At 44.1% G+C, this 20,640-nt stretch overlaps 2 protein-coding genes across 4 annotated transcripts in view; one reads left to right on the top strand and one right to left on the bottom strand.

Annotated features, from left to right (window-relative positions):
- bbs9 (Bardet-Biedl syndrome 9) overlaps positions 1–20,640 on the top strand; it is a 70,890-nt gene that overhangs the window by 20,800 nt on the left and 29,450 nt on the right. For 2 of the 3 annotated variants that reach the window (XM_077598270.1, XM_077598272.1), the window contains exons 14-19: positions 2,504–2,608; positions 3,607–3,621; positions 4,675–4,815; positions 4,973–5,068; positions 5,774–5,946; positions 6,032–6,184. In XM_077598270.1, coding sequence (XP_077454396.1) covers positions 2,504–2,608; positions 3,607–3,621; positions 4,675–4,815; positions 4,973–5,068; positions 5,774–5,946; positions 6,032–6,184 — 683 coding nt within the window. The remainder of the gene's footprint in view (positions 1–2,503; positions 2,609–3,606; positions 3,622–4,674; positions 4,816–4,972; positions 5,069–5,773; positions 5,947–6,031; positions 6,185–20,640) is intronic. The other variant, XM_077598271.1, reaches the window with a different exon arrangement.
- LOC144072893 (uncharacterized) lies at positions 13,000–15,214 on the bottom strand. Its single transcript, XM_077598273.1, has 2 exons — positions 14,773–15,214; positions 13,000–14,696 (listed from the first exon to the last, which is right to left on the bottom strand). Exons 1-2 carry the CDS (start codon positions 15,133–15,135, stop codon positions 13,074–13,076), a joined length of 1,986 nt encoding a protein of 661 aa, XP_077454399.1. The 5' UTR covers positions 15,136–15,214; the 3' UTR covers positions 13,000–13,073.

Below are 20,640 nucleotides of genomic sequence, written 5' to 3'. Positions count from 1 at the left end.
TCAAGTCATTTTGTAATGAATTAGTTGTGGATTTAGTTAAACTTTCTGAGCCTCGTTTAGCTGCCCCTGGAACGAAGAACCGTATCGGACGTCCGGCGTCGTCCGCGGCGGCTAACGATTCGGAGCTCGCCTGCGAACGGCGAATCGGCGACCCATCTCCCTCAGACATTCCCGCCCGCCGTCCTAGCGTAAATACAAGCCGGGATGGCACAATGGCCCAGGTCAAGGAGGCCAGTCGCGCTCCGCCGCTCGCCTTTTGTGCCCCCTGTTTGCGCTCTCCTCGCCGTTAATGGCTTAATGGCCCCGAGAGGCCGGCGGCCGGACCGGTCCGCGTGTGGGCGGCGGCCAAAGAGCAAAGAGCCGGCGACATTGGCGGGGATTACGCTCCCCGTGTTTGTTGCTTCTAATGGGCCCGGGAACACTTAAAGCACTTAAACCTGGCCCGAATGTTTGACCCGCGGGGCGCCGGGGTTAAAAGCCCCGCGTTGAAAGACGGAACGCCGGCCAAAAGGTCACCGCGCCTCAACGGACCGTGGCCGTGCCACAAAAATCCCCACAAAATGGCCGCTTTCGCCGGCTCGGGGAATGCCAGCTTCCCGTTTTGATTTGCTTTTACGCTGGGATAAAAAAAAACCTAATGCTAATTAACGATGGGACCACCGCAATAAAGTCTCATTATGGTATTAATGTGGTTGTCTTATTACAGGAAAAAGTGGTAGTGTTATCAGATTTAAATAGTATTTGTATAATAATAATAATAATAATAATAATAATCGGACATAGGCCATGTCGTCATTACCACAACACAAAAAAGCCTACTTGTCATCACACGCAGAAACTGCGTGTGACGAAATTGATGGTGCTTCTCCATAAGCTACGTTTAATCGGCACAAGACCTAAATAAGTGTAAGTTACGGACTTGTAATTTGTCATTCCGCTGTTGTGAATACAGGTCGCTCCTTATTTTTTTTTTTCTCTTACCTCTCGATTACATACAGGTCGCTTACCTCTCGATTACCGCACACTGTCTGCCACTTACCTTCCTTCAAGTCAGCTAGGAGGCGGCAGATCACCAACCAAACATCTAATCATATGCCGCAGAAGGGAATGTGTGTATGTTAGCGCGAGTTTAGATGTCTGATGGATGTGGGGAAAAAACTGTCCTTAAGCCTATTTGTCCGAGCTTTGTGGGACCTATAGCGTCTGCCAGAGGGCAGCAGCTGGAACAGATTGTGACCAGGGTGGTAAGGGTCCCCTATGATGTGCTTGGCTCTGCTGAGGTAACGCGGGCTGGCAATGTCTTCAAGTGAGGGCAGAGAGCAGCCGACAATCCTCTGGGCAGTGTTAATCACTTTCTGCATGGCCTTTTTGTCTGCCGCCGTGCTTCCAGCGTACCACACTGTGATGCCGTACGCCAGGATGCTCTCTACAGTGGTTCTATAGAAGGTTCTCAGAAGATTGGAGCCCAAGTTGTTCTTCCTGAGCACCCTGAGGAAATGGAGTCGTGTCTGAGCCTTCTTCACCACTGCCGTGGTGTTTGTAGACCATGAGAGCTTGTCCGTGACGTGGACCCCCAGGAATTTAAAGGACTGGACCCTGTCTACACATACTCCATTTATGAGGAGTGGGGCCAGATCTGTGCCGTGTTTGCGAAAGTCCAAGATTATTTCTTTAGTTTTCGTGGTGTTCAGTGTGAGATTGTTCACCGAGCACCACGAAGACAAATTGTTGACCTCATCTCTGTAAGCCGACTCATCCCCTCCTGAGATGAGTCCGACCACAGTGGTGTCGTCAGCGAATTTGATGATGGCGTTAGACTGGTGGGTGGGTGCACAGTCGTAGGTGTACAGGGAGTACAGAAGAGGACTCAGTACACAGCCTTGAGGGGAGCCAGTGCTTAGTGTAATGGAGGAAGAGAGGTGGGGACCAAGTCTAACAGTCTGTGGGCGGTTGGTCAAGAAGTCCTTTATATATATAAGGTATAAGGAAGAAAATTGGATTTTAAAGTAGTATTATATGTTTAGAGTTGTCATATTATGAGAATAAAGTTGTCGTTTTAGTACAGAAAATAGATTTAAACTACTAGTATGAATATGGAAAAAAGCGATTGAAGTTATAGTATTTGTATGACAAAAAATTGTATTACAGTAATCCCTCGAATATTGCGGTTCACGTAGACCAGACAAAATTAATGGGAGTTTTAGTCCAAGTTCTTTGTCTTCTTGTGGGCATGTCTTGTTTACATTATCCGCGATATTCGAGCGATATTACAAGATTAAAATAGTCATATTATTACATGGTAAATATTGTATAGTAATACTATGGGCAAAAGTTAACTTGACATAATATTAGTACAAAAGTTGTAATACTACTCAATTAAAAGCCCATTATTTTTGCAGTACAAAAAACAAACAAACAATAAAAACCAAAAGTTGATGAGATTGAAATGAGTGTTTTGACAATTTTCCAATTTTGCTTAACTTGCTTGTTTTGTCCTCCATAGGCGCGGGCTCGTCCACCGCCGTGGTCTTCTCGGCCTTCCTGAACGCTCGCTACCCGCCCGCCGACCTGAGCGGAGACATCACGCTGTCCTACAGCACGCCCACAGGTACAAAAGTTGAAAAGTTGACGCCAAACGCGTGCCTGCCCGCCCGCCTTCTTCTTCTTGGTATTCCCACGCCATGTGGCAAACTCCCCTCAATATTTCCAATCAACTGTCTTCCCTTTTCCACATTTCAAATCTTCAAATCGTATGTACCGTTTTTTTGCTAGCTCTCTATTTTTAAATCCGAATAAGAATTAAAAAAAATATTCATATTTCCTACGTTCCTAAAATCAATATATTATGACGTTTGACCTCATTACTTCATTTTCTGCTCTATCTTTCTAATTAGCAGATTTTAGTTAGTCATTTCTTTTTTGATGTGTTTACAATTTACCATTAAAACTAAAGTTAAATTTAGCAAAAAGTAATGAGAAAAATCACAGTAAAGTATTTTTTTGCGTATTTTTACGTTTTATTTTGTTCTGTCGTTTTCTTTCATTTTCTAGGACAAAACTACTACTTTCCAGGCATTCCCCTTTTGTGTTTAAAATAGTAATATATATATTTTTTTATTTTCTGAACCGCTTTATCGTCATTAGGCTCACGGGGGGTGCTGGAGCCTATCCCAGCTGACCTCAAGCCAGACAAACAACCAATCACTCCTAGCTAGGTACATGTTAGCATACAATTAGCCTAGCATGGATGTTTTGGGATTGTGGGAGGAAACCGGAGTACCCGAAGGAAACCCATGCAGAACATGAAAACTCCATACAGGTGGACCAACCTGGATTTGAACCCAGGACTCCCACTGCGACGCCGACACGCTAACCACTCATCCACCGGGCCGCCCATAGTAGAAAATAAAATGAGAAAAATATTGAATGAATCAATTTTTTAAATGTAAAAACTGCAAATAGTGGCGTATATTTCCGGGAAAACACATGCAGCCAATTGCGCGCAGCGTGGGAACCAAACGCGAATGACTGAAACATCTGCTTCTTCTGTCATCTGTGTAACGTCTTCTCATCTTTTCTTCTTCTTCTTTTCCTTTTTTCCCGCAGAGTTCAACCCCAAAGGTACGTGCGCAGAGCCTGCAGTCACTCATGCACACTGCACTCTATAAACAGAAAAAAAACAGCGTTTATCTAGGAACGTCGCCCATCCCGTGATGGGGAATCGGACCCAGTCGGGCCGTTTTACGCCATTTTTACCACTACATTACTGTCCTTATTTGGACTTTAGGCCAACCGGACGTTTTTTGACTTTGACCGTCGTGGACATCAGGTCTGTGTCCACAAAAAAAACTACATTTGGAGACAAGCGAGACGACAGTTTAACTTTTGGTCCGAATGCGGCACATCTTTACTCGTATTTTTCGACTTTCTCTGTTCTTTTTTTGTGATGTTAAGTTTGGTTTCCTGCCAAATACTACAAATCTTTTGTATTTTACTACGCCAGTTTGAAAAAGGAAACCATTTGAAAAGCATTAGATAATATTGAGCTTCATTTTGTAGGCGTCGCGGTGAAAGGCTCACATAATCTAAAAAAAAATCTCCTTTCCCACTACGAAATATTATTTTCGACATTTGACCCTAAAAGACCCATCATTTTGTTTTGTTTTTATAAAGGAGGGCGTAAAGAGCAAAAATATTTAAAAAAAAAACAGATGAATATTTGAATATTTTTGCTCTTTACGCCCTCCTCTAAAAAACAAAAACAAAAAAGACAGATGGGTCTTTTAGGGCCAAATGTCAAAAATAATATTTCGTAGTAAGTGGGTAAGATTTTTTTTGTTGACATTTGGCCCTAAAAGACCCATCTGTCTTTTTTTTTTATAAAGGAGGGCGTAAAGAGCAAAAATATTAAAATACATACAAGCACTTTGCACTAGCTAGGCGGACTCGAATCGTAGAATGGGGTACTGCAACTGTGCGTGGTTGGCGGCCATTTTGGGTCATTGGACCAGCGGTTTGTTGATGAGTGCTCCTGTGTAGCATCAGCACTTTATTTCTTATTCCTCTCCATTTTCTATTACTCCAACACGAACGTCACATGAGCGACGCTCGTATCAAAGTTGAAATGCACGTGGTTTTAAATATTTGTTTTTAAATATTTGATTTCTCTTGCAGGCGTCCCTCACGTCCACCAAAGCCAGTTCACGCTACCTCTGTCCCTGGTGTGCACGTCGTCTCCACCCAGCAAGAGCAGCGCCTTCAAAATCACCGTGGACACCAACCAGCCGCCCGTGGACCTGGCCGCCATCTTTCCCGGTACGCCGCACGCTGGCTCGTAGCTCCTCCCCCTCCGTAATCGCCGGCATCGGGGCCGCAATCGCCGACTAAACAAGCCCTTTGTTTTCGGCGCGACCGTCTTTTGTTGCCTCGGCTATTTTATCCAATCTGCTGTCGTCTTTGTGTGCGTCCGCAGAGTTTGCGGCCGAGTCGGAAGATAACGAGGGGAACGCTTTGACTCTCCGCTACTTGCCCGGCGGCCTGGTCACCGTGCTGGCTTCCAAAACCTCCCGTAAGAATACCTTTTTTTCCCCCGATAAGTCCAATTTTTGCCATTCAAATTAAATGGAAACATACCGACAAGACACACACACACATGGTTTGTACAAAACAAAAGACACGCAGACAAAAATCTGGGAAATACACGTACTTTGATGCCTGGATAAAAAAAATAAAAAAATAGGAACAACGCCAGCAAGACAAAACACGTGCACACACACACACACACACAAACGCACACAAACACAAACAACATGTAGATAAAACACACAAGACAAATACAAGACATGAAATATACGCACAAAGAGATGATAAGCACACACAAAACAAAGTAAGACACACTTTATTGCTCAAAACTAAAAAGACAAGCCACACACACCCACATACAACGTACAACACAAACTACACAAAGATAAAACACATACAGGCACGCAAACAAGACATGAAAGATGCACACAAAATACATGCATACAAAAATCACATAAATATGTGAATACGTAGAAAAAAAACATGACCAAAACTAGCAAGAAAAGGTACACAAACCCACAAACACCACCACACAAAGAAAATACACTTTACAGGACACACAAAGACACAAATCACCGATGAAATTCACGTAAATAAACAAGAAGAGGAAAAAATTCCAAATTGTAAATAGAGAATCTACAGTTGATTTTAGTAATGTTTTGCACGTTTTTTAAATTTTTTTTTATGTTAGAGCGCTATCGCATCCAGAGCGACACCTTCGAGGACATTTGGCTGGTGACAAAGGAGCTCTTGGCCAGAGCGGACCGCCATTTCTCGGCGTTGGGTTCGGACGACTTCAAGAAGAGCTTCGGCGGGCCGCCGCCCCTCAAAGACTACTTCCTGTCCGTCGACCACCACTTCCAGGTACGCGCGCTAGCTCATCCGGACGCGGTCAGCTAGCGATTAGCGCCCGTGTCCAACGTCTCTCTCGTATTTGTGTCCACGGCAGCTTCGCCTCAGCGCTCAAAAGTATCAGGAGCTCCTTTCGGAACGGGCGGCCCAGTTCCGAGCCATCCAGCGCCGCCTCCTGACCCGCTTTAAGGACAAAACTCCGGCGCCGCTGCAGAACCTCGACACCCTCTTGGACGCCACTTATACCCAGGTTGATAACACACACACACGCGCACGTACGCGCACATTTAGTTTGAATTGGAACCAGTTGGACGTCCATCGTCGTCAATGGCAGCCATTTTTTTAAATTATATTTTGGGTGTCATTTTGGGACCCAAATGACATTTTTTTTCAAGCTATTTTAAAGCTGTTTCAAATCTCATCCATTGTGTTCACTATTTTTAATATTTTTTGCACTGATTGGCTGTCGGTGAAGTGGGTGTGTCGGTGGGAAGCAAGTGGGCGTCGGCATCGTTTGTGCTGACGCATCCGGATTGCTATTGTTTTTTAATAACTAAGCTTTGCTAATGATTGAACAAATATTATGTATAATAATACATTCTCACGTAACTGCCATTGACAGTGCTAGACGTCCAATCCATTTTGACGGGTGGGAATGAACCTTTGGGGCGGGGCTTCCTGCTATTTGTACCTCTTACAGCACATGTGTCAAAGTGGCGGCCCGGGGGCCAAATCTGGCCCGCTGCATCATTTTGTGTGGCCCGGGAAAGTAAATCATAAGTGCCGACTTTCTGTTTTAGGATCAAATTCAAATGAAGAGTATAGATGTATATTGAATTTCCTGATTTTCCCCCTTTTAAATCAATCATTGTAATTTTTTAATCAATTTTTTCTGTGTTTTTAGTTCAAAAATCATTTTGTCAAATCTAAAAATATATTTAAAAAAAGCTAAAATTAACATTGTTTTAGATCTATAAAAAACGGAATATTCAGGGCTTTTGATCCAGTTCTTATAATCCAATTTAAAAAATATATCTAAATATTATATCTAAAATAGTCCGGCCCACATGAAATCGAGTTGACGTTAATGCGGCCCGCGAACCAACCAGAGTTTGACACCCCTGTCTTACAGGATGAAACTAAACTATTGTTTGCAGTCAAGTTTTTTTTATTAATTTTTATACACTACAGAATTCCAGTTTAATCGGAAACATGAAATACTTTAGCAAAATTTAGGGGAAATATGAAATAATATACCATTTTTGTCTTAATGCTTTTTGAACGTGGTTTTCGTATGTAGTAGTTGGAACAATACGATGGCATTCTATTTCATATATTTTGATATATTTATGCTTTTTTTAATCATGTAGCTTGCACAGTAAATAGATAGCATGCTATGCTAACAGACTGCAAAAATCTGCAGTTCATTCAGAGTATGACATCGTTTGTTTGGAGAATTTTTTAGTAGGCGTGGCCAAGGAAGGCTAACTACTCATGTCATTTCATTCTTTAGCCTTTTCTGTCATTTTAATAGACGGGATTTGTGTCCAAAATATAATCCGCTATCATTTTAACGTCACTTTGCCATAGTATTTTACGCCACTGTTAACTCCCAGTTGAAAATATTGGAAAAGGACTTTAGTGCCTCTTTAAACCTCAACTCGGTGTTGACGTTTTTGCCGTAAATTTACTGTGAGAGCCTTGTACTTTGATTTATGGACATCCTGTTTGCGGGTGATTAACTGCGAGCTCACACCCAGTTCACTTCCATGCTACAACACACACACACACACACACACACACACACACACACACATACACACACACACGTGCATACAGACACATATGCACACACACACACTCACACACACACGTATAGGCTAAGGCGTGAAATCTCATAACTTGGAGCAGATCCGACTTGTAATTGTCCATATGGCGACACGCTGACAGCTCTTCTGGATTACATTGGCACGTGTACGGCTACATTTTGAAATATATGGAAGGCGTTTTGGTGAAAATGTTAAGCGTTTTGTCAGATTACGTGAAAATGGGGAGAAAAGTCTTTCCGCCAGAACGGGCTGCCACGCGGGAAGCTTGACACTTAATACGCCCAGTAATGTGTACAAGGCTGATAAAAGTCAAGCCATTGACGGATATTGTGCAGAGAAACACTTGAAATGAATTATTCAGATGGGCGGGATGAGAAATTGGAACGTTATTTTATGATATTTATTTTTTTTAAATGATGAGGTCAGGTTAAAGAGTGAAACTGTGCTGCGGTTTATTATTTATTATCATTTTAGAAGAATGCATGATTTGTTATTTAGTGGCATTTTAAGATTTTTTATGGTAGTTTTTTTAATAAATACACAAAAAATTGGTACCTAATTTAACCCATTCACTGCCATTAAGAGTGGCGCAAAAGTGAGGGTCTTTAACCGGGAAAAACAAATTGCGGATTGACTTGATTTTTCTAACTATGAGACAGAATAGCGTTAGCATCGGTAGTTAGCATGGCGCTAACTCCAATGGCAGATTGAGACCCTGCAAGAGTAAAAAAAAAAGTGGACTAAGCCAGTGTTTTGCAACCTTTTTGTGAGCTGCGGTACATTTTTTTATTGGAAAAATCTTCTCATTTAAAACGATATTGCCTATATTAATAATATAAAGTCGTTCTCATCAAAATTTTATCAACAGGAATCATATAAACCCCAAAAACTGCATTCCAATTTTTTTACACCGACCTAATGTCACCAAAAGTCATGTAAAAATAAGCAGTGTATTGTTTTTAATCTCATAATTTCATGACTCTTACTCCCAATATTTCCTAATTTGACATGAAAAGTAATGTTATGCTCACACAGACTTTATGACAAAATTGGATTCCCTTAAAACCAAACAACTTCCATTTCACGTAACATAAAAACAAGAGAACATCTTAAATCTCCCAATATTATTTCAATCTCCTAACATTGCTCAAATTGAAGTTTTATGGTCACATAAACGTAATGTCAACAAAAGTTGAAGCCCGCGAAACATACAAACAAGCAATAAAATACACTTCAATTTCAACATTTTACAATTTGAATCTTGCAATAGTACAATCTATGATGTCATATTCATCCTATTTCAATTACAATCTCCATTTTAATCTGGTAATATTAAATTTTTTTCTTATTTATGAATCCTTGCAAATTCTCATTGGTTGCAAAACACTGGATGAAGTCACCGCCGTTTCCTCTCCAAAGTCGTCGGCCATTTTTTTTCTTTTTTCTTTTCCTAATGTTAGTGTTAGCGCAATGGTGCGTAACTCCCACTCCGGGAGGAGTTTGGGGAGGCGCGGCGACGGAATCCTCCCTGTAATTAGGAGTTCAAACAGCTGGCTGACTGACAGGTCGGCGGGGGCCCCTAATGGAGGCTTTTGGCCCACACGGGCTCCAGTTATCGGGCCCCAAATGGCCTTCTAAACACGGACGGACGGACGGACGGACGGACGGACACACATCCCACTGTCCGGGTCGCGCGTACTCGTGTTACATTCGCCGCCGTTTGTGTTGATTTCGGACATTTGAAGCCCGTTTCCTTTGCGGCGTCCGCTCTTTTCTCCGTGTTTGCTCTTGGCGGATGCCGGGGGATTGGTCGCACGCGACGGACGTTAGCGGGTGGGCGAGTTGGGACCGACGTTTTTGGCGGATGGCGAGAACGGGAAAGCGGCGAGGCCAGGGGGGCGGACGTCCGTATAAGGGGGAGGGGCTTGTTGGTGATTGGCGTATTGGTTGAAATTTTGATTTTTGTCCTTTCAACAGTAGTTTGGATTTCAATTTATTTTTCTATCAACATAGCGACATTGATTTTGATTTTATTTCAGCATTTTTTTCCATCATTTCAGTATTCACTTCAATATTTCATAAATTTGATGAATTGACAAATACATCATCCGGGTTTATAAATTCAATAGTCATTTTAACATGTATTTTTCTCTTCTTTAAACATAATCAATTTTCTAATTTTTATTTTTTTATTTCATAAATTTGAACATTCCATTTTTATTGAAATATTTTATTAGTTTACACTTACTTAAATTTTCTTCCACCATATATGGTTTATACAGTTTATAAATTCAATACTCATTTTAACATGTATTTAAACAGAATCCATTTTATAATTTATGATTTTTAATTTTATTATTTTCTAAATTTGAACATTCCATTTTTATTGAAATTTTTTATTAGTTTACACTTACTTAAATTTTCTTCCACCATATATGGTTTATACGGTTTATAAATTCAATACTCATTTTAACATGTATTTAAACAGAATCCATTTTATAATTTATAATTTTATTATTTTCTAAATTTGAACATTCCATTTTTATAGAATTTTTTATTAGTTTACACTTACTTAAATTTTCTTCCACGATATATGGTTTATACATTTTATAAGTTCAATACTCATTTTAACATGTATTTAAACAGAATCCATTTTATAATTTATAATTTTATTATTTTATTATTTCCTAAATTTTTATTGAAATATTTTATTAGTTTATTTTCCGCCATATTTGGCCTTTTTTTTTCACTATTTATTTTTTAGTCATTGATTTCTTAAATTCAAATTTGTATTCCGCCAATTCAACATTTGATATTTTCTTCCAATTTGTCTTTTTTCCACTTTTTATTGATTTGATGAGAATCCGATCTATCTCACGTCGCCGTCAAGTGGGCGGAGTCAGGCCACCACGAAGTTAATGGGCGCCAACGCGTTAAAGCAACACCTGGAAAAGCGTAGCTAACATGGGAAAAGTGTGGAGGAAACCCCCGAGAGGCTGAAGTTTTGCGGACGCTGTGGGCTACTGCTTTTTGTACAATAACAGCTGTAAACGTGTGGCCGTTGAACCCTTTCACCGGAAAAAACGTGTTTTTTGTGAGTTTAAAGTACCGTTGGGAGAGCAGAAACTTCCTCCGTCAACTTGCGACAGACACGCCCCCTTAGGAGTTGCCTCAATGCATCAATGCAACGCGTTAGCTTAGCGCTACGCTCGCCTAGATGGCACTTTTTGCATTGAAACAAATGGTAAAATGGTAAAATAGTAGCCCATATTCACATTATAGTCATCACGTATCACGTAAACACAAAAATATGACGATATTTCTACACGGCGACCTTACGTTTGCTGACTTTGGACAACTTTTGATTCACGTTGCGTGAAAATTTAATTATTATAATCTTGTCATTTAAAGAGTTTTCACTGTATATTACTAGTATTACACAAAGTATTTTTGTGTCACCAAAGTGAAAATCAAACATCAAAAAGAGCACCAAAATGACTAATTTTGTCATTTTGCGACTATAATACAGTATTTTAATATCACTTCAATACAGTAATCCCTCAATTAGCGCGAATTCACTACTTTGTGATTTTTTTTTTCTGCCAATATTTTTTTTAATATTTTTTTTTAAAGATAATTAAAAAAATAATAATTTAAAAAAAATATTGGCTGAAAAAAATCACTAAGTAGTGAATTCGCGCTAATTGAGGGATTACTGTATTGAAGTGATATTAAAATACTGTATTATAGTCGCAAAATGATAAAATTAAAGTCATTTAATTTTGGGAGTATTTTTCACATTAAAAAAATGGAAGACCGTGAAAATAAGCAAGAAGACTTTAATCTCACGTTACCGTTTTTAATCTTGTAATATAACAATATGACTTCATTCTCGTAAACATATTAAATGCAAATATTACAACTTTAATCAATTATATTAAATGTAAATATTACAACTTGAATCTTGCAGCATTACGACTTTTTCGGAATATTGTAAAAATGTACGACTTCATGTCAGATCATTTTCTTGCGGTGACGGATGCTAGCAATGCTACATGCTAGCTTAAAACCAAGCGTTGCTAAGCGTCGATCCCAAACGAGCAGTTTGATTGACAGCGCGGGGCGAGATGTTTCTTCGCGGTTACGCGCCGACGTCAAGGAGACAAACCGTAAGACGACAAACATTTTTTCATTAAAAGCTCTTTAAAGTGGCGGCGGCGGGTGGGCGCTCCACAATTTTCCCAGCGCCGCCGTCGCTCGCCGGGCCCGGATTTAATCAGTCCTCCATGTTGGAAACTCCCGACGCATCAGGGAGGCCCGGCGAGGTCGTTGTGCCGATCTTATTAAATGCTCCCATCGTCACGGCGACGGCCGGCGTTTAGGGGAGAAATTGGCGATTGAATGTGAGAAATTTTGTGAAATAAATCAAGTTTAATTGGATTTCTGATGTCACCAAGGAATTGGACATTGTCTATTTACTGGGAAACATGGTCTATAAAGCCCCAAATCCCCATCGTTGCAATTGATATGGCAGTTGACGTGTAGATCGTGTGTTTTACGTGCTGTCCTTAAACACACCGCGAAGGCTCCGCTGTTTTGGTTGGGTTGCCGTCGGCGACGGCTTTTGGTCTTGGTTGTCGTCGTCGTTGTCTTGCAAAGAGAGAATGTCTGAGCAAGTCGGCCTTCTGCCGCTCAAGTCAATGTTTCATTTTTTTGTCTTCTTCTCGTCTTTAGCGCTTTACGTCGCACCCGTGTAAATCCCGCACAAAATACGGGCAAGCCAGTGCGGCGGTATTCAACCTTTAATTGAAATGGTGCGAACTTGAAGAAGGGTGGCCATTTTGGGGAGCGAACTTGAAGGATGGTCGCCATTTTGGGGGGCGAACTTGGAAAAGGGTCGCCATTTTGGAGAGTGAACTTGAAAAAGGGTCGCCATTTTGGGGAGCGAACTTGAAGAAGGGTCGCCATTTTGGGAAGCGAACTTGAAGAACGGTCGCCATTTTGGGGAGCGAGCTTGAAGAACGGTCGCCATTTTGGAGAGCGAACTTGAAGGGTGGCCATTTTGGGGAGCGAACTTGAAGAAGGGTCGCTATTTTGGGGTGCAAACTTGAAGAACGGTCGCTATTTTGGGGAGCGAACTTGACGGAAGGGTGGCCATTTTAGGGAGCGAACTTGAAGAAGGGTCGCTATTTTGGGGTGCAAACTTGAAGAACGGTTGCCATTTTGGGGAGCGAACTTGACGGAAGGGTCGGCATTTTGGGGCGTAGAAAAAAGGGAGGGACTTGTTGTCCTTTTGCTGGCCGGTTGGCCTCAGCTCTGCTCCTTCCTGTCCATGCAGAGGAGGCTGAGGAACTTTCTGAAGAAGGTGGCCTCCTCCTGCCCCGCCCCCCTCATCCTCTCCTCCTGCCTCTTCCTCTCCTTCCTCTGGCGCTCCTTCCTCTTCTCCTTGTCGCGCTTCTCCATCTCCTCCCACTCGGCCTTGAGCTTGCGCTCCCTCTCCTTGCGTTTCTCCTCCTCCCTGCGCTCCTGCTCCTTCCACTCGGCCCGGAGCTTCTCCTTCTCCTTGTACTGCTCCCTGTCGCGGCGCTCGCGCTCCCTCTTCTCCTCGGGCTGCTGGTCGTCCTCGCCGCTGTCCCACCAGTCCTCCTTCCTCCTCTCTCGCTGCAGCTCCTTGACCTTGCGCTCGTTCTTGAGGCGCTCACGCTCCTTCCTCTTCTCGCCGTCGCGTTTCTCGCGCTCCTTCCACTCGGCGCTGAGCTTCTTCTCGCGCTCCCTGCGCCGCTCCTCCTGCCGCTTCTCCCTCTCCACCCAGCCGTCCTTGCCCTTGCGCTCCTTCTCCTTCCGGCGCTGCTCCTCCTCCTTGCGCCCTTGCTCCCGCTGCTTGCTGAGACGCTCCCGCCACTCCTCCTCCATGCGGGCCTCCTTGTCTTTGGACAGGCGCCCCTTCCACTCCTCCTCCGGCTTGGCCTCCTTCTGCTTGCCCTCCACCTCCTCTTTTTTCTCCTCCCCCCGCACAGGCGGCGTCGTGGCCATCTCCTCCTGGACTTTTTCCTTCTCCTCTACATTCTTGGGCCCGCTCTTCACCTCCTCCCGCTCCCCTTCTTCCCAATTCTTGGGCCCGCTTTTCAGCACCTCCTCCCGCTGCTCTTCCAGATCCTTGGGCCCGCTTTTCACCTCCTGCCGTTCCCCTTCTTCCAAATTCCTTAACCTGCTTTTCACCTCCTGCCGCTCCCCTTCTTCCCAATTGTGGGCCACACTTTTGACCTCCTCCCGCTCCTCTTCTTCCAAGTTCTTTAACTGGCTTTTCACCTCCTCCCGCTCCTCCTCTTCCGAGTTCACCAGCCCACCACTCACCACCTCCCGCGCCTCTCCTTCCAAATTCTGGGGGCCGTCGTTCACCTCCTCCCGCTCTCCTTCTGCCGAGTGCCCCGGCCCGCTCTTTTCCCTCTCCCCGTCCTCCTGATTTTCGGACTCTTTGGCCTGCTCCTCCTCCGCCTCCTCCTCCTCCTCGCTTTCTGTCTGCTCCCACGGCTCGCAGCTTACCTCTGTCTCCTCCCATTTTGTCTGGTTCTCCACCACTCGCTGGCCGTCGTCTTTCTCCTCCTCGCCGCTGCCTTGAACTTCCTGCTCCTCCTCCTCCTCCTCCTCCTCGCTCTCCTCTTCCTTGTCTTTCAAATCCTCCTGGTTGCGGCCTGCCTTTTCTTCCTCCACCTCCTCCTCCTTTTGTGGACTTTTCTTCTCGCGGCCATTGCCCTCCTTGTCCATCTCCACGCCTTTCTCCTCCTCCTCCTCCTCTTCCTCCTGGAGGACGTCCCCCCTGTTTTTACCCTCCTCCCTCCAAATTTTCTCGTCCCTCTCGGCGGCGTCCCCGTCCTCCTCCTCCTCCGGCGGCGCCTCCTTGTCCTCCGGCGCGTTCCGACTCCCCGCCGAGCTCTAGAAAAGGCGGCGTCAAAGCGGCTTTAGCGCGAGCGCTTTGGGGAAGGAGGCGGCCGAGCGAGCGTCCACCTACCAGGCGGCGGGCCACGGCGCCCGGGTCCTCCGGCGAGCCCTCTTGGTCGCGCCTGCGGCCGGCGGCCTCCTTGTCGGCGGCCGCCGCCTCGCCCGCCGGGTCGTCCTTGGGCGCCCTGACTTCGTCGGGCTCGCGGGAGGGCTTGCGCAGCTCCACCCGCACGCTCTGGAGCTCCACGTTGATGGTGCGCGGCGCCCCCTTGAGGCTCTCCAGCCGCAGGTCGCTCTCGCGGAGCTCGGCCTGCGCCTTCTCGCCGGCCTTGGCGCCGGCCCTCGCGCCGTTGGACAGTTCCGAATTCTCGATCAGCATCTTACGATAGTTGCCCTCCAGGAACTTGAGGTAGGAGGCGATGTTCTCCCCCATCTTGGGATGGCGGGATGGCAGGATGGCAGGCTGGCCCCTCCCCCGGCCGGGCCGCGGGCCCTCCTAGCCCGCCCGTGGGGTGGCATCGCCGCGATGCGGGGCGCCCGTGGCGTGTCGCCCTCTGCGACAGCGGCGAGGTGGGCCCTGATGACGCGGCCCCGGGGGCGGAGCTAGGCTAAAGGAGGAAGGCTCTGTGACCGCATTGTGCGACGTGTCGCCACGACACGTCGCACGATGCCATAAAACCATCCACGTCGTCCACCTCTTGGATTACTTGGTCCGGTGTGCGCGTGTCACGTGTTAGGTCATCGGAGTCTGACGCTAGTACTTTGCGCTAGCATATGTGTGTCAGACTCGGGTTGGTTCGCGGGCCGCATTAACGTCAACTCCATTTTATGTGGGCCGGACCATTTTAGATAGAATATTTAGATTTTTTTAAATAAATGGATTAAAAGAACTGGATTAAAAGCCCTGAATATTCCGTTTTTTATAGATCTAAAACAATGTTTTTTGAGCTTTTTAAAAAATATATTTTTAGATTTTACAAAATGATTTTTGAACTAAAAACACAGAAAAATTGATTAAAAAATGACAATGATTGATTTAAAAGGGGGAAAATCATGAAATTTAATATACATCTGAACTCTTCATTTTAATTTGATTCTAAAACAGAAATTTACTTTCTCGGGCCGAACAAAATGATGCGGCGGGCCAGATTTGGCCCCCGGGCCGCCACTTTGACACCTGTGCGCTAGCATATATGTGTATCTATATGTCTGTGTGTGCATCAATGTGCAATAAGAAAAACTTTATTGAAAGGGGAAACTTAAAAGAAAATCTGATTTAATTTCTTAGGCAAAAATAAAAAATATATAACTTTAAAATAAGAAAAAACTTTATTGAAAGGGGAAACTTAAACAATAAGATGCATTTCTGGTATATAAATAAAAACATTATAGAAATCAGAAAACTATGGTTGGTAAGGTTTGATTTGAGTTTTTACTGTAAAAAGCATTACAATTAAAAAATGCAATATTCACTTTTTTTAATATTAATCTACTTTTAATTCTTATGTTCCTTTGTTAATGAATGTCATACAATCATGACTTTTTTCATAAGTCGTCCTTTTGGACGTCCATTGCCGTCAAGAGCAGCGAGTGTGAATTCCTATCAACGTTGCGTGCGCTCGCATGTGTTGACGGTGTTCGTCGCCCCCGCAAACAATGGACGACTTGTAAGATTGGGCCCAGAATGTGCGGCAGGCCGGCGACGCCCAGATGAGGATATTTATCTTGTATCCGTAAATTCCCACAGCCGCGCTTGCTCTTTTCAATGAAAGCATTCAGCGCTAAGCAAACACCGATTGGTCGCACGTGTCCCTGTGATGGCTGTCAACCTGGTTTTTGATAGCGTTAGCTTTAGGTCTAGGAAATAAGAGGAATAAGTTTGGTTTGATTTTTTTTTTTCTGGTTAGGAAACCTTTTGAAATATTGTTATTTTATTTTGAAATTTTCGCCGATGCACTGCTTCTTGCTTGACAATTTCACTACACTCTACCAGGCTCTCATTGGCTGTCTCACAACAACCCTCCATGTTTCTTTGACCGCCCTTGTGTACTTCAACTTGTAGTACTTATTTCCCTAAAACATGCATGCTAGGCTAATTGTATGCTAAGTCATATGTGTCAAAGTGGCGGGCCGTGGGCCAAATCTGGCCCACCGCATCATTTTGTGTGGCCCGGGAAAGTAAACGATGACGACTTTCTGTTTTAGGATCAAATTAAAATGAAGACTATAGATGTATATTACATTTCCTGATTTTCCCCCTTTTAAATCAATCATCGCAATTTTTTAATCCATTTTTTCTGTGTTTTTAGTTCAAAAATCATTTTGTAAAATCTAAAAATATATTTAAAAAAAGCTAAAATACGCATTGTTTTAGATCTATAAAAAACTAATATTCAGGATTTTTAATCCATTTATAATTTAAAAAAAATCTAAATATTATATCTAAAATGGTCCGGCCCACATAAAATCAAGTTGACGTTAAAGCGGCCCGCGAACTAACCAGAGTCTGACACCCTTGCGCTAAGTTGTCCCCAGCTACAAGTCATTGGTGTCCCCCGCCCGGTACCCCTAGTGAGCTGGGATAGACTCCAGCACCCCCGGCGACCCTCGAGAGGATAAGCAGTTCAGAAAAGGAATGAATGGGAAGCCTTGTGCCGCACATCGGGAGTTAGCCGCCACTAGTTAGCTTGTATTTTCCCGCGTAGACGCATGGGAGGTTAGCGTGTACTTTTAGCGACACGCTAACGTGTGTGTGTGTGTGGGTGGGTGTGTTTTAGTGGGTAATGAGTAGCGGTTGCGTGTGATTATAGGGCTCCTTTTAGAAGCACAGAGGCTAAATATGGCTTTAGACTAAACACGCTCGCGCGGCCGTCCACCAATTGGCAGCGCGGGGAAAAAAAGAAAAGAAAATAGAAGATGGAGGCTGTCCAGACGGGAGGGAGGGAGGGACGTCGTTAACCGACTCGAAAATCTCCGGCAGGAAATCCACATCTACTTCCTGGAATCGCCGTTTCCGTCTTTCCCTATTTTGTCCTCATCTGGAATTGCTTAAAGGGACGGACGGACCGGTCTGTCCAATCCAATTTGATTCATATGTTGTACGTATGTGTGTAGTGGCATTGAAATTCAGTAAAAGTTAGTACTGGGTAATCAATTCACAGTTGCAGGTCACTTCCTGTTGATTTTGGGCCATTTCAGGGTCACTTTCTGATCATTTTGGATCATTTAATCTTGAATGTAGAGAATTTCCGGGTCATTTCCTGTTGATTTTGGGCCATTTCCTGTTGATTGTAGAGAATTACCGGGTCATTTCTTGTTGATTTTGGGGCATTTTAGGGCTGCTGTATGAATATTTGGATTATTTCCAATTAATTGTAGAAAATTTGCAATGTCACGACCTGTTGATTGGGTCACTTCCTGTTGGTTTTGCGCCATTCCGGGGTCACATTCTGATCATTTCCGATCGTTTAATATAGAATAGACAATTACTGGGTCACTTCCTGTTGATTTTGTGGTCTTTAGGAGCATTTAAGGCTGGCTTCATGAATATTTGAATCATTTCCAATTATTTGTAGAAACTACATGTTGATTGGTCCACTTCCTGTTGATTTTGGCGCATTTTAGGGTGGCTTCCTGAGTATTTGAATGATTTCGGGGTCTCTCCCTATGGATTTTGGCGCTTTTCCTCGACCTTTCGCGGCCTCCTGCACCTTTTTGAATGATTTCCGGTCGTTCCCGACGCATCGTCCGTCTGTCCCGCCCGCTCGCCGACGCCGCGTCGACGTCTAGCCACGCCATCAAATTTGCGACATCGTCCGAGGAGAGTACTTTGCGCTCGTGTTAATGCCTTCGCCTTCACGTGCAGCTGTTTTGGGCGAAGGCCAAGGGTGTTCAGTGCGGGTGCCGTCGCCGCCGTATGGGTTTGAACCTTGACCCCGTCCGCACGTCGGCGCAGCTGTACCGACGACATCTTTACGAGGTGTGCGTACGTCGCATTTCATTTATTTGACCCGCTTTAACCTCCGACGTAGGCCTCGCTCGCTCGCTGGCGTTACGTTCGTCCAGATGTTTCTCCGCCGTTCGTCGATGGATCGAATTGCGAAAATGTGAGACCAATCACCAAGGCGAACATAGAAAAGGAATGAAGAGATGTGTGTCATGCGATTGGCCGCCAGGGGGAATTCGACTCGTGCTCGTTTAGCTGCTTAGCTAGTTTGGTTCACTGGGAGCTAGGCTCCGGCACCCCCAGACAAGATGCCATGTTATCTTAAGAGCATGAATAAATGTATTTGTCAAAAATGTACACTTGTTAAAGATAAAAACTAAAATCTGCATCAAATATTTGACCCTCATGCTAATTTTAACTCATTATTTAGCATTGTTAAAACCTACAATAATATTTTATTATATATTTATAATATATACAATAATATGTATTTATAAAAACATTATACATTCGCCTTTAATGAAAAAACACAATTCAAATAAACTGCCTATTCATCTTCATTTATCAAAAAATGAATAAAAAAATTAAAATTCAATTTGCAACTGTTAATTATTATTAGGAAAACAAACTATCATAAGTAAACTCATAGCTAAAATATTATCGGAATCATTTGTAACAAAGAAATGCCTTTGAAATAAGAATGGTAACTCAAAACAATGACAGGCGTCCATTCCTCTAGCGTCCAATCCTTTTCCTCCCGTGAGTTTAAACCAACTCATTGACGTCCAATCCAATCGAAGTCGGAGAAAAGCGGCGACTGAACAAATGTTGATTTGCTGCCAGCCCTCTCACCTCATAAGAATTGGAACTTGGTAGCCAGCCAATGAGACGAAGGCGGCCACTTTTCCCGCCGTGCGCCTCAAAGTCCAATGTCAATTTCCCAGACACGCATATTTTGCCCACCCGCGGTCCGCTCCCATCCAAAAGCCGCTTATTACTTGGCCCGTGGGTGGGCCCGCCCCTCCAAACGCGGGTGCCGGATCGCCTCGGAACCTCCGAAAGTTGGCGTCCCCCATCCTTCCCCCCCCTAGCTCGCCTCGGGCTAGCGGCGCCCCGGGAGCGGGCCCCGATGCTAATCCCTGGTTGGGTGTCACCGTGGTGGGTCACGCTCTGTAATTTAGTCCCCTGCTCGGTCGGGGGCCTCCGAGACCACCCACTAGTACACATGTGTCAAAGTGGCGGCCCGGGGGCCAAAACTGGCCCGCCGCATCATTTTGTGTGGCCCGGGAAAGTCAACGATGAGTGCCGACTTTCTGTTTTAGGATCAAAATCAAATGCTAGATATAGATGTATATTAAATTTCCTGATTTTCCCCCTTTTAAATCAATCATTGTCATTTTTTAATCCATTTTTTCCTGTTTTTAGTTCAAAAATCATTTTGTAAAATCTAAAAATATATTTTAAAAAAAGCTCAAATAAACATTGTTTTAGATCTATAAAAAATGGAATATTCCGGGGTTTTAATCCAGTTCTTTTAATCCATTTATTAAAAAAAATATCTAAATATGATATCTAAAATGGTCCGGCCCACGTGAAATCAAGTTGATGTTAAAGCCACCCGCGAACCATCCCGAGTCTGACACCCTTGGTCTGGTAGATACATTGTATACCTTGCGCCCTATTTTTGTCAATCCCTCAAGCCATTCAGTCATCCCTGGCCCTCATTGGCCGAATCCACGTTCCTCCACTGGCTCCACCCCATCCAAAAGGACTGGACGTCCGACGCCGTCAACGGCCGCCGACCGTTTAAATGACCGCCCGACGAATGTCCGGGCGGTATCAACATCCCCCAAATGCTAAGCTAACACGCTAGCATTAGCTTTCTTTGAAGCTGCCTCCCGAGTGTTTATTTGACAAAGAAAAACGATTGGTCGCTCAAAAGCGACGCGGCAACAACAGTGATGTTTTCCCTCAAAGTGGAGCCAGACGAGG

The sequence above is a fragment of the Stigmatopora argus genome, chromosome 4 (genome assembly GCF_051989625.1).
Source record: "Stigmatopora argus isolate UIUO_Sarg chromosome 4, RoL_Sarg_1.0, whole genome shotgun sequence".
NCBI classification, from domain to species: domain Eukaryota; kingdom Metazoa; phylum Chordata; class Actinopteri; order Syngnathiformes; family Syngnathidae; genus Stigmatopora; species Stigmatopora argus.
Note: the sequence above shows the minus strand (reverse complement) of the source record. Positions and strands in the feature narration are given on the sequence as shown.